The sequence below is a fragment of the Onychomys torridus genome, chromosome 4 (assembly GCF_903995425.1).
Source record: "Onychomys torridus chromosome 4, mOncTor1.1, whole genome shotgun sequence".
NCBI lineage: Eukaryota > Metazoa > Chordata > Mammalia > Rodentia > Cricetidae > Onychomys > Onychomys torridus.
Genome location: NC_050446.1, coordinates 139,105,762 through 139,121,648, shown reverse-complemented (window position 1 = coordinate 139,121,648; position 15,887 = coordinate 139,105,762). Strand labels below are relative to the sequence as shown.

The following is a 15,887-nucleotide window of genomic DNA, read 5'->3' as shown; positions in this document are numbered from 1 at the left end:
GTGTGGCAGTTTTTATAATATAAATTGTGTATCTTGCTGTAGGGTATTTACTATGTTGAATATTTCTTCCCAGGCTGCCGGCGGGATCAGGATGGCTACTACTGGATCACTGGCAGGATTGATGATATGCTCAATGTATCTGGTGAGAGTCCTGTATCCCCTCCCATTTCATTAGTTCTTTCCCCCTTGTAAATCCTAGCACAAACTTCAAAGAGCAAGGACCATCCTATTTTGAGGCTGTGGCGTAGAGTATGGCATTGAGTCCTGGGCCCAGGTTTTGGAGGAAAAGTATAATGCATGTTAGAACATGCCAGGAGAAGATCTAGGATGGTCAAGACACGATTGAAGATGTGCCATGGGAAGAGAGAGTGAAAGGCTTCCCTATTTGACCAGAATAGGTCAGTCCTGTGGGTGCAGATGGAGCAAGAGCTGGGGCAGGAAGGGCTGAGATCCCTCTCATGCATTTCCCTTCTATTGACAAGGACATCTTCTGAGTACAGCAGAGGTGGAATCAGCACTTGTGGAGCATGAGGCTGTTGCAGAGGCAGCTGTGGTGGGCCACCCTCATCCTGTGAAGGGTGAATGCCTCTACTGTTTTGTCACCCTGTGTGATGGCCACACCTTCAGCCCCACCCTCACCGAGGAACTCAAGAAGCAGAGTAAGGAGCTTCCTGGGACAAGAACTGAAGGATCTGCAAGTTATTGGGGAGAGGCTGCAGCCAACTACAGACAGACTCCAGTGTCCTGTGGGGCGACTGGTGTCTTCCCACTTAGTCTTCGCTAGTCTCTACACTGGGATAGTAATAGCCAAGAGTTTCAGGAAACTTTCTCTGTGTTGGCACCGGGATCAGCGCTTTAAATGCTTTATCCCATTTAATTCCTGTAATTACCTTCATGAAATAGATCCTGTTGTTATGCTAGTTCTAAAGATGAAGAAACTCCAGGTGCAGAGAAGTTACACTGCTTGCTTGCTCAAGGCTATGCTGCCCAGGTCTGATTTAAACAGAGTTCCATGGACATGGATTAAAATAAAACAAAGGAGCCGGGCGGTGGTGGCACACACTGGTAATCCCAGAGGCAGAGGCAGGTGGATCTCTGTGAGTTCGAGGCCAGCCTGGTCTACAAAGCGAGTTCCAGGACAGCCTCCAAAGCTACAGAAGGGTTGGGGATTTAGCTCAGTGGTAGAGCACTTGCCTAGCAAGCGCAAGGCCCTGGGTTTGATCCTCAGCTAAAAAAAAAAAAAAAAAAGCTACAGAGAAACCCTGTCTAGAAAAAAAACCAAAATAAATAAAACAAAACAAAGGAGTAGAGACACTGTTAAAAGAGAATAAGGAACCGTAAACTTCAGAATGACTCTAGGCAAAACTTTGAAGAAGAAACAGCTGGGGAAACAAAGTCATGGCTTTAGGAAGTCTGGTTAAAGGCACTAAAGAAATGCTTGATTTGTTGTTACAGTTAGAGAAAAGATTGGCCCCATTGCCACACCAGACTATATCCAGAATGCACCTGGCTTGCCTAAAACACGCTCAGGTAAGTTCAGAGTCCTCCAGGGAATGCACGGGTTAAAGCCCAGTGGTGGCAGGTGTGTGGATTAAAGTCCTTGAAAGAGTGGGGATCAGTCAGCATTGTTACCAAGTAACAAGAGGTGTGTGGGTTACCAGGCAAAATCATGAGGCGAGTACTCCGGAAGATTGCTCAGAATGACCATGACCTGGGGGACACGTCTACAGTGGCTGACCCATCCGTCATCAATCATCTCTTCAGTCACCGCTGCCTGACCACCCAGTGACCAAGACTCTTGTCCAGGATTTCCCTGTGCGTGGCTCTCTGAACTTCTGCCCATCCACCCTGCCCCTGCCCAGGAATACAAGAGCCAACATTGGTTGACACTTTGGTTGAAGCTAGGGAGAATTTCCTAGACTGCCAGGTAGAAGAGACAGGGCACAGGTCAACCTCAGACTGATATGCTCCTAGACTCCAGAGGTCTCCAAGCCCAGAACAGAGACTAAACACTATATCCTCAACCACAGTTAGCTAGTCCAAGTCTAAGTGAGGGCCTAGACAGAAGCAGGACAGTAATCCTTTCAGCTTTCTGGAAAGCACCAGTTTCTTATCTTGGGCAAGCCCAAGCCTTTAGAAATGACAGTTTGTGAGTCTATGAATAATTATTTTTTTAATTCTTTGTTGTTTCTGTTCTGAGTCTGAATTCCTTGCCAGATGGTAGCACTGTCTGCCTATTTGCTCAAGAGACTGCAGGTGGGTTCAGTCTCCAGAGGGTTTTCATATCATCTGCTTCATTGAAAGAATAAGATATGCTCTGTTCCTAGAACCAAGGGAGTTAACGTTCCTAGCCCTGCCCCATGAACAGAACCCTGCCCACAGCGGGCACTCTTAGGGGAAACTCTTGTTGTACTTTTTGTGCTCAAGACTCACTGTTGTAGGAATAAAGTTTATGAGCTCAAGAAGAGAACTGGTTTTTTAGGTATCTGTGTGTTCATTAGCTGCTCTGATGTGTGTGGCAGATGGGAAGAGCACTGTTAGTCCCCAGACTGCCCCAGAACCCTTTGGGCAGAACCAGGCAAAGCTTCACTCTCAAGACCTCTCACAAGCCTCTAAGCAAGAGTGACTGAAGTCAGTTTACAACTATGATGTCACATCCAGTGCTTCTTCCTGGGACCCTGTCTTGACCCTACAATCCTCTGGAAGCATTAGCAAGTGACTAAGGATTAGGACTTGAGGGTCTCATCCACAGGATCTGAAACCAGCGAGGTCCCAAGTCACCTTTCCGGCATATCTACCTCCCATGGGCTGCCCTCCTCCCTTTGGTACATGAAACAGTGAATTGTTGAATCAGCATCATTGTTTTATTGAGGGCAGAGCTGGGGAAAGTCTGCTGTTCTAGCCCCTTCCTCCTGTCACTTAGTTCTACCCCAAGTCAGGCACTAGAACCCCCTGGAAAGGTTCATGAGAGGGCAATGAAGATCTGCAGGGCTATGGTCTTTACCTCAAGCAGCTTCTCCCACACTCCAAGATCTGGGGACCTCCAGCACTCTTCTAATGGAATCATAGCTTTTCTGGTCCTCAGATGGAAGGCTGAGAGAAGGAACCCAGGATTTTCCCTTCCCTGAAGACCCTGGAGGTCTATGGAAGAGACAAGCTTCCCTAAGGTGGGGACTGGAGTAGCCCCTCAGGAATTAGGAGAGGAATGCCAAGTACAGGGTAGAAGGTCTTGAGTGAAGTCAGATGTGCCCTCACACAGGGTAGGGGTTGTCCAGGACTGCTACTCCCGCTGCCACACCTCCGTCTGCATGTTCAATAGCTTTGGTTCGAAGCAGATGCCCCACATGCTTGTTCATCACAAGTGTTGTTCCCTGTCTGTAGAAATGGGGTCAGGAGACATACAACATTAGGGAACTAGGCCCTTCTCTGGTCCCACCTGACTGGCAGATTGGAAGGGGCTACATTTAAGAAATGCTGGGACTTTAGAATCAGATTTGGAGTTGCATCCTAGCTTGGAAATTATAAGCTCTGAAGCTGCCTAAAAATGTCCTTAATTTAAAATTGAGAAATACCTCTTATATTACAAGATAGTCATATGGATTAAATAAAGCAAGAAAAGCATATAGCATGTTTACGTGTACATTTATGTCCTGGGCTATACACTTCCTGTTACTCAAGGTGCCTGTGGTGATAGTTGGAGCAGCGATAGACAGCAGCAGGCAGAACGCTGCAGTGGTTAGAGGGGAAGTTTGCTGTCATGGGAAGGCTGCGGTAGACGCCATGGAGGCATCTTTATCTTGCCCTGACCTTAAAATACTTTGCAGGAAGTTGCATTAGGGCCTTCTTCTTTACCAATTCCAAAGTCCTCCTCTTTTCTTTTTTCTTCCTTTCTCTTTCTTCTTTTCTTTATTTGAAATAGGGTCTCACTATGGAGCCTTGGCAGTCCAGGAACTCACTGGCCTCTAACTCAAAGATACCTGCCTGTCTCTGCCTCCTGTTCTGGGACAAAAGGCATACACTACCATACCCGCTTTCTTCTTGATTCTTAATTTTTTAAATTCAAATCCAGAAGCCTCGGTATTTCAAAGCCACTGAATACCCTCCGCTCTCTCATCTTTCCCTGGAATCCCTTTGGTTTCAGAGCTGGACCCAAACTTTCATGTTCCCTGGAATCCCTACTCCTCCTCGCCAGCCATCTGCTCTCAGCTCTCCTCACACCACACAGGATGTCTTCACAGCTGTAAAGCATGTCTTTTCTGGGACTCACTTTAACAAGTGAATCAGCCTCTGTGGGCTGGGCAAGTCTTGGGTCCTTACTTAACAGACAAGGAAACAGGTAAGAAAACTAGGAACCGGCAGAGCTAAAACTACAGCCCAGGACTCATGGTTCTATTCTTCAAGGCTCCTTCTAGGCTTTCTTGGCTGGCACTCTTGTCGGGAAGTAGTAGAAAGAGCTGCTCCTGACTGGCTTACCTGACATAGACTCCAAAAATCCCCAGTTCTGAGATGCACTGGACCACTCGGGCAGGGCTGCCAGCCCGCAGCAGGCAATTCCCAAAAGGCTCAGGTTCAATCTTCTCCATGAGGATGTAGGAGGCCCTCTCTTCGCTGTCCTTCAGCTGCTCAAGTGCTTGCACCATCTCTTCCCCATACAGGTTATTACCTGCAATTAAACCGGCCAGTCACACAGAGCATATCTGCTTCTGAGAAGGAAAGATCACCTAAACAAGAAAGCCCTTATACAAGTGAGCACACCTGTCACCACACTGTCACCCCATCTATGGACATTCCCCTCAGCCACCATTACTATTTCTTCTCTTAAATGTTGGGGTTCTCCGGGCCTGGGGAGATGGCTCAGCCTGTAAAATATCTGTTATGCACAAAGACCTGACCCCCAGCGCCCACATTAAGCTAGGTGTGGGTGGGTGTATCCATAACACTCTCTCCTTGTGCTGGGGAAGTGGAAGGTGGAGACAGGTAGATTCCCCAGAGCTTGCTGGCTAGCCGCTAGTCTAGCTAGTTGGTGAGTTCCAGGTTCAGTGACAGACTATCTAAAAAAAAAAAAACCAAAAAAGGTGGAGGGCAATCGAGGAAGAAGACACTGGATATCAACCTCTGGCATCCACACGTATGCACATATGTGAACATGCACACACGTCCACGCACACATACATACACAAAGATGTTGAGGTTTTCTAGGAATTCTCTACCCTTGCTCTGTTCTCTATGTACTTTTGTTCCTAAGGTTTCATCTGCACGGTATAAGTTAACTCCCAAATCTTTAATTCATGCTCTTTGTTCTAGAAATCAGAAGCATGTATACAGGTCTATACTGCAAACTCAGCACATCCAAATGGAAATCTGTTTCTGTTAGAACTTGCTTCTCCTGAATCTTCCTACTGCTAATAAAATGAAAGGCATCCCTGAGTCCTATTTAAGTTCACTCTCCCCGTTACCTATGTTACTAACTCAGACATGCCTCTGCCTGTGCTCTATATTGTTATAACCTATATTGTTATAACCCTAGACTGGACCTCTACATGGGTCTTCTTGACAATGGTATCAGCCTGTTTCCACCATTTCTGTCACAAGTATTTCCTCTCAGTCCAATAAAGCAATAATGGCCAAAACACTGACTTTACAAGTTTCCATCACTGCTAAGTTCCTGGATAGTTCATGTGTCCTTGCCCTGCCTGAAACGTTAATGGCTTCCTTCCTCAGTCAGGATAAAATATAGTGTACAACATACATCTGTGTCTATCTCTGTGTGTCATGCATATACGTGTGGAAGCAGAGGCCAATATTGAGGTATCTTCTTCAGTGGCTCTCTACCTTCTCTCTGAGCAGGTTCTCTCACTGAACCTGGAGCCCACAGTTTCAGCTAGACTGGCTATCCAGTGAGCCTCCAGGATCTGCCTTTCTCTGCCCTCTACCCCCACATCCTAGGGGTAGAGATGCTTGCCATCATGCTTGGCTTTAATGTGGGAGAGGGATCCAGTGCTTGAACAGTAAGTACTTTAGTGACTGAGCCATCTCCCCAATCCCAAATTTCCTGAAATATTTTCAGTGCTCTTTTTTTTTTTTTTTTAAGACAGGGTTTCTCTGAGTAGCTTTGGGGCCTGACTTGAACTCAGAGATCCACCTGGCTCTGCCTCCCAAGTGCTGGGATTAAAGGTGTGCACCACCACCGCCCAGCTTCAGTGCTCTTTATAATATTCCCAGCCCATATTCCTGCCATCTCCAACTCTAGCCTCACCAGTTTCTCATTAACCTCTAGTCCAGTCCATGTGGTCACGGCCCACTGCTTTTGCTTAAATGGTTTTCAGTTTAGAATGATCTTTCTCCTTTTCTACATGGAAAACTCCAACCTATCCCTTAAGACCCATGTGGAAAATAAAGTCTGTATGGCAGACACGATCCCTGCCCTCAGGGAGTTTTATAGTAAATAGGAATACAGCCAGGTATCCCCTTAGACCTCCTAGTATGCACCATTCCGTTTCTCTGTAATCTACCCATAAGCACCTCAAACTACCGTTGTCCAAATTCTCCAGTGTAGTTCATCCAATCCCCTTGTACTCCCAGTTCCAGGGTGCTGGGAGATGCTCCATGCTGGGATCTGTGTTGCTTTCTCTTGTAACCACTAAGCCTGGGACTGTATCCACACATCAAGTGCTAATAGGCACTGGCAATAGCCTGCAGCCCTTCACTGGGCAGCTCTACAAAGGAGATCCACCTACCTCCACCCTCTCGCTGGGGCTTCAGTACAAAGTGGCTAGGAGCAGCAAGGGCTTTGGCAATGGCCTGGTCCCCTTCTTCACCCTGACAGGAGGCACAAAGTGGTCACTAGAATTCAGGCTAACAAGACAGCTGAGGTTCTGCTGCTCATGCACAGTGGCATGGCGGGGGGTGGCGGGGTGGAGGTGGGGCACACACAGCAGGGGAAATGATAGATTCCATCAGGCTAGACACTTGAATCTGGATGTGACCCTTAACTCCCTTGTAGCACTAAACATAGAACAGGCTCTTTAGGACTCTGCAGAAAGCCTGGAGAGTGGGTACAAATGTTCCCTAATTCTTCCCACTCTCCTTAGTCATTTCCCTGGGTTTCCATCCTTACCATAATCATTGCTGAGGGAATGGGTTTTAGTCCCCAGATTCTGGCCTCAAGGCTCAAGGGTTCTCCAGAGCACCAAGGATGTGAGTCATAATGCCAACCATAATGCCAGCTGCATTGTACCCTCCCCAACACATTTGGGTCCGTTTCTGCTATGTGGCCTGTGGTAGGAAAAAACACTACATACCATGTCCAATGAATAGAGGCCAGCAAAGGTGGCCCGGAGGCGGGCCACAGCCTCAGGCTGGCCTGGGAGCAGCATTTCCAGCAGGCCTACCCTGCTCAGTTCCTGCTGCACCTTCTTAGTCCCGGCCAGCTGTGTAGCAATGTCTGGACACTTGGCAGCACACGATCTCTCTAGCAGTAGGCGAGCTTCCCAGTTCTGTGGAGGTAATAAAACCAAAGGGCCTTTACTTTACTGAATAGGTGCCAGACATTGTGCCTTTTAATCTTCAAGCTGATTATCGTTACGACATCCTTGCGAGGCAGATAGGGCCTCTCAGTCTGCAAGATTCTTGCCTTTAGAAAGTTTGTGATTTAGCAAACTAATACAAGTTCATAACTAAATGGAAAATTACTAACAAGGAAACGTCTTTGGGTATGAGGGACAGGGTCTCAATGGGTAGCCCTGTCTGGCCTGAAACTTGCTATGTAGACCAGGCTGGCCTCAGATTCACAGAGATCCACCTGCCTCTGTCTCCTGAGTGCTGGGATTAAAGGCATGCGCCTCCACATCCAGCAGAAAAGACGTTTTGTGAGAGTACAGAAAAACTGGTGAGGTTTTCTCCCCATCCTTCTCTCCTTCACTCATCCTATCTTTTGAGACAGTCTCACTCGGTAGCGAGGCTGGCCTGTAATTCCCTAGACCTCCTGGGCTATCCTACCTCAGCCTTAGAGTACTGGATTTGTCATTTTAAACAGGATCTGGTTATGGAACCCAGGCTGGCCAGGGCTTGCAGTTGTCCTGCCCCAGCTTCCTGAGTGCCACATTATAGCACGTGCCACCACACCTGGCTGGATAAAGTTTGAAGGGCATGGGACTCTTGATTATATACTTAGCTTCTCATTGCGCTCCAAGTAAAATCCAACACTTAAAAATTCCATTAACCATGTAGTCTTTAGCCTTTTATCAAATAAAGTCCATTCCTTACCATGGCCTATGAGACCCTGTGAGACTGTGTTCCCCATGGTTTTTACCTCATGCTGTTGCCCCAGCTTCTCCTTCTAACTCTTGACTCCCACATTCTAGCCAAATAAGTCTAATTATCAGATTTCACCCCTTCTTCAGGGCCTGTTAGGTTCTCTTTTCTTTTGCTTGAACTTCTTTCCCTTTTGCCTTTTCCCCATGGATAGTTACATCCTTCTCATCCTCAAGTCTTGGTTCATCACTTTTCCACTGACCATTTTACTTATTGTGGGTTTCCCCCACAACCCTCTGTCTTTTCATCCTGTTCTTTCAGTCAAAGCCAATTACCTCTCAACTAGGGATCACCCCTCAAGCTGGATACAGTATAACATATTTGTTGGGTCCTGAGCATAAAGCAGCTCAGTTACAATAATAAGTTCCAGGGGCAGCCTGGGCTATAGAATATGAGTCTGTCTCACTAAACATAGCAAAATCAAAACTCAAAAAATCATTGTTGGGGACTGGAGAGATGGCTCAGCGGTTAAGAGCACTGCCTGCTCTTCCAGAGGTCCTGAGTTCAATTCCCAGCACCCACACAGTGGCTCACAACCATCTGTAATGAGATCTGGTGCCCTCTTCTGGCATGCAGGCAAAATACTGTATACATAATAAATAAATCTTTTTTTAAAAAAAAAAAATTGGGCTGGAGAGATGGCTCAGAGGTTAAGAGCACTGGCTCTTCTCCCAGAGGTCCTGAGTTCAATTCCCAGCAACCACATGGTGGCTCACAACCATCTATAGTGAGATCTGGTGCCCTCTTCTGGCGTATAGGCATATGTGTAGGCAGAACACTGTATACGTAATTAATAAATAAATCTTTTTTAAAAAATCATTGTCTATTGTTTTTCTTCTTGGTGCTTATCTCCCTGACCATGCAGTATATTCACTATGAGAACCAGACCCTTAGTTTCTGCCTTGTTTTCTGTTATGTCCCCACAGAACAGCAGGTTCTGATACTCCACAGGTACTCAGTATCTGTTATTGTTGCTCAGTGAAGTGAAATTTGAGTAAGTCCCTGACAAAAGGCAGTCTGACAGGTGAAACTCACTGGAGAGTGGGTCCTCAGGCAAACAGGATCATGTGAACAAAGGCCTGCAGCTGGCTAATCACAGGGTGAATAGTCTTGTGTTAGGAGCTTAGGATACAAGACCAGAGGATCATGCCTCCGAGCTCTGGTCCCCATTCTCAGGTACTGGGTAGAAAACCGCCTTTGTCCAGATTGCAGACTCCTGTCCACAGCAGAGCAAGGCTAGGGTCTAGAGCATATATCCTGCCCTCTACCCAATGCTGTCCACTGGAGCAGCTTTACCTGGTCTTCATCAGCCATCGAACTACTGGTCTGGTGTTCTGGGCAGTCATGGAGGCCCAGAACATGAGATAAGACTAGAAAAACATCTCACAGAGAAAGCAAAACTCAAACACAAGAGTCATCTAACAAGTCACAAAGCTCTGTAGCTCTGTGTCCACGTTCTAAGCATAGGTGAGCTTCTCCATGCACACCACTTCCTTCCTTAGAGCACTCTCTCTAGAGTTAGAGCAAGTTTCCAGCACTCCAACCACGTCTCTGGTCGAAAGGACTTTCCCTAAAGCTGTCCTTCGGAAGAGCAGCACCCGGTAGAGCTCAGTCCCCAGGAACCCTAAGTGAACTATAATCTCACAGGTCCCTTCATTTTCACGTGCAGCTGAGAGCCAGGAAGGGTGGGAAAGCAACTCATGGTCATGACTCTCATCTCACCACCCAGGGCACTGTAGAAAGGATTTATTTTTATCTTATGCATGTGAGTGTTTTCTGCATGCATGTATGTGTACTGTGTGCATGCCTGGTACCTGTGGAGGCCAGAAGAGGCCACTGGATCTCCTAGAAGTGGGGTTACAGATGGTTATATACTGCCATGTGGTTGAGAACTAAGCCTGGGTCCTCTACAAAAGCAGTAAGTGCTCTTAACTGCTGACCCTCTCCTCAGTCCTTCCTCCCTCCCTCCTTCCTTCCTTCCTTCCTTCCTTCCTTCCTTCCTTCCTTTCTTCCTTCCTTCCTTCCTTTCTCTCTCTCTCTCTCTCTCTCTCTCTCTCTCTTTCCTTCTTTCTTTCTTTCTTCCTTTTTTTAATCCATGAAAGCAGGGCTGTTCAGCCTTTCCTCCATGGTTAGATACTAACAGCGGCGAGAAGAACAGCATATTCAGAATGCAATGGTCTGAGATCAGAAATCCTGGGGAATTCTTGTGGGATTTAGACAAGCCTCTGCGTGGCTCCAAACCTTAGTTTCCTCATCTGTGTAATGGGGATAATTATAAGTCTCACAGGATGGATGTAAGAGTTAAACAAAATGTGTAGAAAGTAATTTTTGAAACTACATAGTAGTTAGCAGGATGAGGTAATATCATGATTGCCATGAACATAAATGAGAACATGATAAAACAAACAAAAAAAATCTTTCTAATTCAGATAAAGGAGAAATAAGGAAAATAAACATGGTCAGTGGAGCTGGACATGATGACTCATGCCTGGACTGTCAGTACTTGGAAGGCTGAGGCAGGAGATTGCCACTCATTGAGACTACATAGAGCTTCAGGTCAGCCTGGGCTACAAAGGAAGACCTTACTCCTCCCTACCCAAAGAAAAAGCCACAGAAAAGAACAAAGGTAGGTGGGAGGGTGGCCTGGAACTCTTGCATCAGCTAGTGAGGGCTGACTGGATGCATCTCTTCGCAGATCTTTGCTCAGAGCTGTTAAACTGGGTAGCTCAAAATTACAACATGGAAGTCAGCAATGCTTCTATTGGGGGTCTTCCTCTTAGAAAGATGTTCGTTCACCAACATATCTCCAGAAAACGTGTGAATGGCTGAAACACTACCGATAGTTCCTGAGGATTCAGACCCTAAAGACCCTGTAGAGTGAAAGGTAACAAAACACTTGTAAGAAGAAAGGCATTTCCAGCAGCAGTGCCCTGAGCAAGAGGTGAAGCAGAGCTGTGATGCTTGAGCTGGGTTTCTGTGGTGCTCTGGTAGGTCCCTGGAAGGAGAGAATGGTCTACTAGAAAATACCAACCTGTGGATTATACTGACTGGGCATGTAGCCATCTCGGAAGTAAACCACAGCAACTTCCTGGCCATCCCTGTAACACAGGATGAAAAAAACCTTCTGAATGAAATTATCACTGATGTGTTGAGTGGTTCAGTCTATTTCAGGATACATCAGAGTACATGTGGCAGTCCATAAGGCAAGCCTGGGCAGGAGTTCACTAGAATTGGTGAAAGCAGAAACTTAGTACTTCCATTAAAACAGGTGTGCAACACACAATGCTTTAGAATATTCTGGACCTAAATGTATTTTAAGAAGGCTACAGGGAAACCAGGAGGTTAGCATAAGTAACATTAAAAACACATGTATCCAAAATTTTGGGTGGAGGAATCATGTTGTTATGATCAGCAAAACAGAACTGAATTTCTTATTTCTAAGGCTTAAAGTAGCAAAAACCAGACAGTCTAAAGATCTCTAAAACCGGTGGTGGGGATGTGCAAAAATCTGACTCTAGTTAAGATAAGTCCGTCCCCTTTCCCTATTTCATATTATGCAGTTTATCTAAAAAGTAAACTAGCTACTTTGCTTTATTATGATAACCCCACATTTTGAAGTAGCTGAAGTGGGATTATGAAAGTCCATGAAGGCTTGTAACTTTTTTGTTACTTTGTGTTTTTTTGAGACAGGGTCTCTTATATCCCAGGATGACCTTGAGCTCACTGTATACCTGAGAATGACCCAGAACACCTGATCTGCCTGTCTCCACTTCTCAAGTGCTAGGATTACAAATGTGTGCCATCACACACATACTTTTGTTTTTAGACAGGTTCTCACTATCTAGCTTTCTTTGTTCCTGGAACTTTCTATGTAGACCAGGCTGGCCTAGAACTCAGAGATCTGCCTGCCTCTGTCTCCGGAGTGCTGAAACTAAAGGCATGTGCCACCATGCCCAGCCCTAACTACGTCTAACTATGTAAGCTGCAGTGCTACCCAAATATGTTGTTCTAAAGCTACAGTGTGGTGGCCCATGGGAAAAAGAGGGCCTGGCTTAGAAGACAAATCTAGGCTACAGACCAGAGTAGCAACCACATGGGTAAGAATGAGCCTGCACCCCTGCCTGCCCAGCCCAACTGCTCAGGCCTGTCTTGACTAGCCACAAAGAGAGGCAAGAAAATTTTAGAACCTCAGAGTTCTATATGAAAACCAAGGTTATCTTTAAGGATGATACCCTTATCCAGAAGGTCAACAGCTCTGATAGATCCCATTAGAAGCAAAGCATGGCTAGACATTTCTAAAATTTCCTGGAAGGATGAAGTATTTCAGAAATTAGGAGAAAAGAAAACAAGCTATCATGATTCCCAGAAGGAAAGCTCTTGAGTGACAGGAGCTATCAAGAGAGGTTCTTAATCCAGCGGGCTAGCGGCTCTTTGGGGATGCTTACACAAACAACCTTCGGTTTCGGTCTAGGGAACCCCTCTCAGAGACATCTTCAAATCTTCGTCGGATTACATGGATGTTCCTGGGAAAGAAAGGTGAGAATCAGAGGTAGTGGGTGTGGTGTTTGGAATGGCCTCCCCACTTGGGGCCACACCTGAAGGTCTCTCTCTCCCTTCACTTGCCTGTCCAGTAGCTCATTCTCTATGGCACGCTGGTCAAATATGTTCCTTTCTTTCTCTTGAGCGATCAGTAGCACCACAGCACTGGAGAAAGAGCAGAGGTGAGCAGGGCTGCTACAGGGCTCGCCCCTCCTGCCACTCCCTGCAGATGAGGTAAGAACACAGCTTCTCAAGCAGTCCTGCTGATGCAGGCCATAATCCCGCACTAGGGGTGGGGCCAAGAAGATGGTGAATTTGAGGCCAGTCTGGGCTACATAGCAAGACCCTGTGTCAAAACAGAAAGGAGGGACTGAGAAGGTGACTTGGTCAGTCAAGTGCTTGCCATGCAAGCCTAAGGACCTGAGTTGGAGCTCCAGAACCCACTTTAAAAAAAAAGCTAGGCAGCATGTCTGTCATCCCATCAGTGGGGAAGTGTGGTGATACTACATTTGTAAAATGTGATTTTATTTGTATATTAATAAAGTTGCCTTGGGGTCAGAGCAAGCCATAGCAGAAGCTGGGTGGTAGCACACGCCTTTAATCCCAGCACTTGGGAGGCAGAGTTAGGCGGATCTCTGTGTGTTCAAGGATACAGCCAGCATGGTGACACACGCCTTTAATCTCAATACCAACCATAGAAGACCTGGAGGTCTGTACAGACAGGCAGTGACGAGGAGGTCACGTGGCTGGGTTTACAACCAATGAGAAAGCAGAACAGAAAGTCTATAAAAAGAGAACACACACAGAAGTAGGTCTCTTGCGGAGAGGAAAGACAGAGCAGCAGTGAAGGGTAAGGTTTTCAGCTCTCAGCTATTGCTCTGACCTCTTGGCTACAAACTCTGTATTTGGCTCTGTGTTTCTTATTTAACAAGACGGTTACATCTACAGGGAAGCAGACACAGGAGGATCTCTGAGGCTTGCTGGCAAGCCATTCTAGGCAAACTGGTAAGCTCCAAGTTCAGTGAGAGACTGTCTCAAAACTAAAATGGAGAGAGATTGAAGAAGACACTAGACATTGACTTGGCCTCCACAGGCATGTACATGCAAGACCAACAAACAGACAGACAGACAAGAGACAGAATATAGCTTCCCTGCAAGAACAGATGCTGCCTCAAATTAGGACTGCAACAACACATTTCTTTTTTTTTTCTTTTTTTCTTTTTTTTTTGGTTTTTCGAGACAGGGTTTCTTCTCTGTGTAGCTTTGCGCCTTTCCTGGAACTTGTTTGGTAGACCAGGCTGGCCTTGAACTCACAGAGATCCGCCTGGCTCTGCCTCCTGACTGCTGGGATTACAGGCATGCGCCACCACTGCCTGGCCACATTTCCTAAAAACAGGAAACTTGGAGGGAAGGAGGCAGCTCTTGTCTGTTCTCTAGTAGGAGATGAAATATTGTAATTAAAGCAAATATCATACAACTTAAAATTTAGACTTAAAACCATCTATCCCTACCCACTTTTTTCCCTAGAAGACATCTAGAGCCATGTATGATGGCTCACTCCTGTGATCCCAGCACTCAGGGAGTAAAGGCAAGAGAGTTAGGAGTTTAAGACTGGCCTGGGCCAGGGTAGAACATGGCTTTGATCCCAGCACTTAGGAGGCAGAGGCAGGTGGATCTCTTGAGTTTGAGGCCAGCCTGGTCCACAGAGTGAGATCCAGGACAGCCAGGGCTACCCAGAAAAAAACAAAACAAAACAAAAAACCCAAACCTTGTTTTGAAAAGCAAAAACAAACAAAACAAAACTGGCCTGGGCTACATGAAACCGTATCTTAAAACAAACAACAGAAAACCTAACACAGTGAAAGGGTGACTCAAAAATCTGTCTGGGAAAATAAACACTGAGGAATTGTTTTGTAAATCAACAACAATGCTGGTCAGATACTAATGACTCCATTCTCAGACAATAAAGGATGTGATCCAAGAGTGGAGTTCTTACGTGAAAAAACAAAAGAGCTAAATAGAATTCTCCAGAGGCAACTACAAACACGACGTCATCTCTGGGGACCTCTCAGCAGCTCTGTGATGTCCATAGGGCCACATTTGGTCTCAGTATTAATGGGATCACTAACGCTTACTGAGCCCGCTCCTCTATTTATCCACAAGTTTCTTAAAGAAGCAGGGGCCTGAACACTCAGGAAAAGCTTATGCCAGCTGAGATATTCTCAGTGTTAAACAGGCTCTTCCCTCCCTCAACCAGATTCATAAGGCCGGTGTCTTACAGTACCAAACTCCCTTTCCGCTACAGCTGCTCTGTTTTGTACCGTGGCCTCTTGCTCAGACCCCTGGAAGTCCAGACTTTGCCTTAGAACTCTAGGCATATATTCTGTATTGACCTCTTATCTATCTCTGCTTTTTCCAACCTTAGCTGAACTTCTTAATCTAAACTGTGTTCACTTGACTTCTTTCTACTTGGCTAAATACTCTTCTAGCCTGCCTCAAGTCAAGAGGACATTTAAACTGAAAACTGACTTTAAGCTGGGATCTGCAATACAAAGTGGAAGTGGTTTCTCAGAAGCCATCTTGCCTTGAGTGGCCCCAGGGCTGAAGGTCTTGGTCTTCATTTTGTATCCGGAACCACTCTGCTCATGGGTAGGTATTTGGGGTGGGTGGGTAGGGTGGCACCGGGCCCAGGACGGCTCACCTCCAGGAAGAGGCAAAGGAGGAAGCCTGGAGGCTGGAGGCTGAAGTGGAACTTCATACTCTGGCTAATTAAGCCAGCCTTTCCACTTGCCAAACAATGGGAGCCAGACTCAGAAAACACACTCTGCCTCCTATTGCCTTCAGTTCTGAGAAATCTGGCCTGAGTGGAACTCGGAAGGCTGTCAGTTGAGGAAGGTGAACTGGAAATAGCACGCAGGCTGGGAGAGAGGACCCAACAATCTTAGTGCTGGTTCTGCCAGGGCCTTGTGGTGTCCTTGAGCAGGTCAGTCAACTTCTTTCTCTGAGCCTTGTCTCATTTATGAAATAGAAGTGTT

General features: G+C 46.3%; 2 protein-coding genes across 5 annotated transcripts in view; one reads left to right on the top strand and one right to left on the bottom strand.

The window, feature by feature from the left end:
- Acss2 (acyl-CoA synthetase short chain family member 2) overlaps window positions 1–3,623 on the top strand; it is a 43,487-nt gene extending 39,864 nt beyond the window's left edge. For all 4 annotated transcript variants that reach the window (XM_036183749.1, XM_036183748.1, XM_036183747.1 and 1 more), the window contains 4 exons: window positions 74–142; window positions 483–659; window positions 1,456–1,530; window positions 1,662–3,623. In XM_036183749.1, coding sequence (XP_036039642.1) covers window positions 74–142; window positions 483–659; window positions 1,456–1,530; window positions 1,662–1,789 — 449 coding nt within the window. In that variant the 3' untranslated portion in view covers window positions 1,790–3,623. The remainder of the gene's footprint in view (window positions 1–73; window positions 143–482; window positions 660–1,455; window positions 1,531–1,661) is intronic.
- The window catches only part of Gss (glutathione synthetase), a 30,860-nt gene continuing 17,818 nt past the window's right edge, over window positions 2,846–15,887 (bottom strand). Inside the window, exons 7-13 of the mRNA XM_036183756.1 lie at window positions 12,937–13,017; window positions 12,759–12,836; window positions 11,345–11,411; window positions 7,302–7,496; window positions 6,738–6,819; window positions 4,474–4,663; window positions 2,846–3,375 (exon numbers count right to left, since the gene is read on the bottom strand). Coding sequence (XP_036039649.1) covers window positions 3,252–3,375; window positions 4,474–4,663; window positions 6,738–6,819; window positions 7,302–7,496; window positions 11,345–11,411; window positions 12,759–12,836; window positions 12,937–13,017 — 817 coding nt within the window. The 3' untranslated portion in view covers window positions 2,846–3,251. The remainder of the gene's footprint in view (window positions 3,376–4,473; window positions 4,664–6,737; window positions 6,820–7,301; window positions 7,497–11,344; window positions 11,412–12,758; window positions 12,837–12,936; window positions 13,018–15,887) is intronic.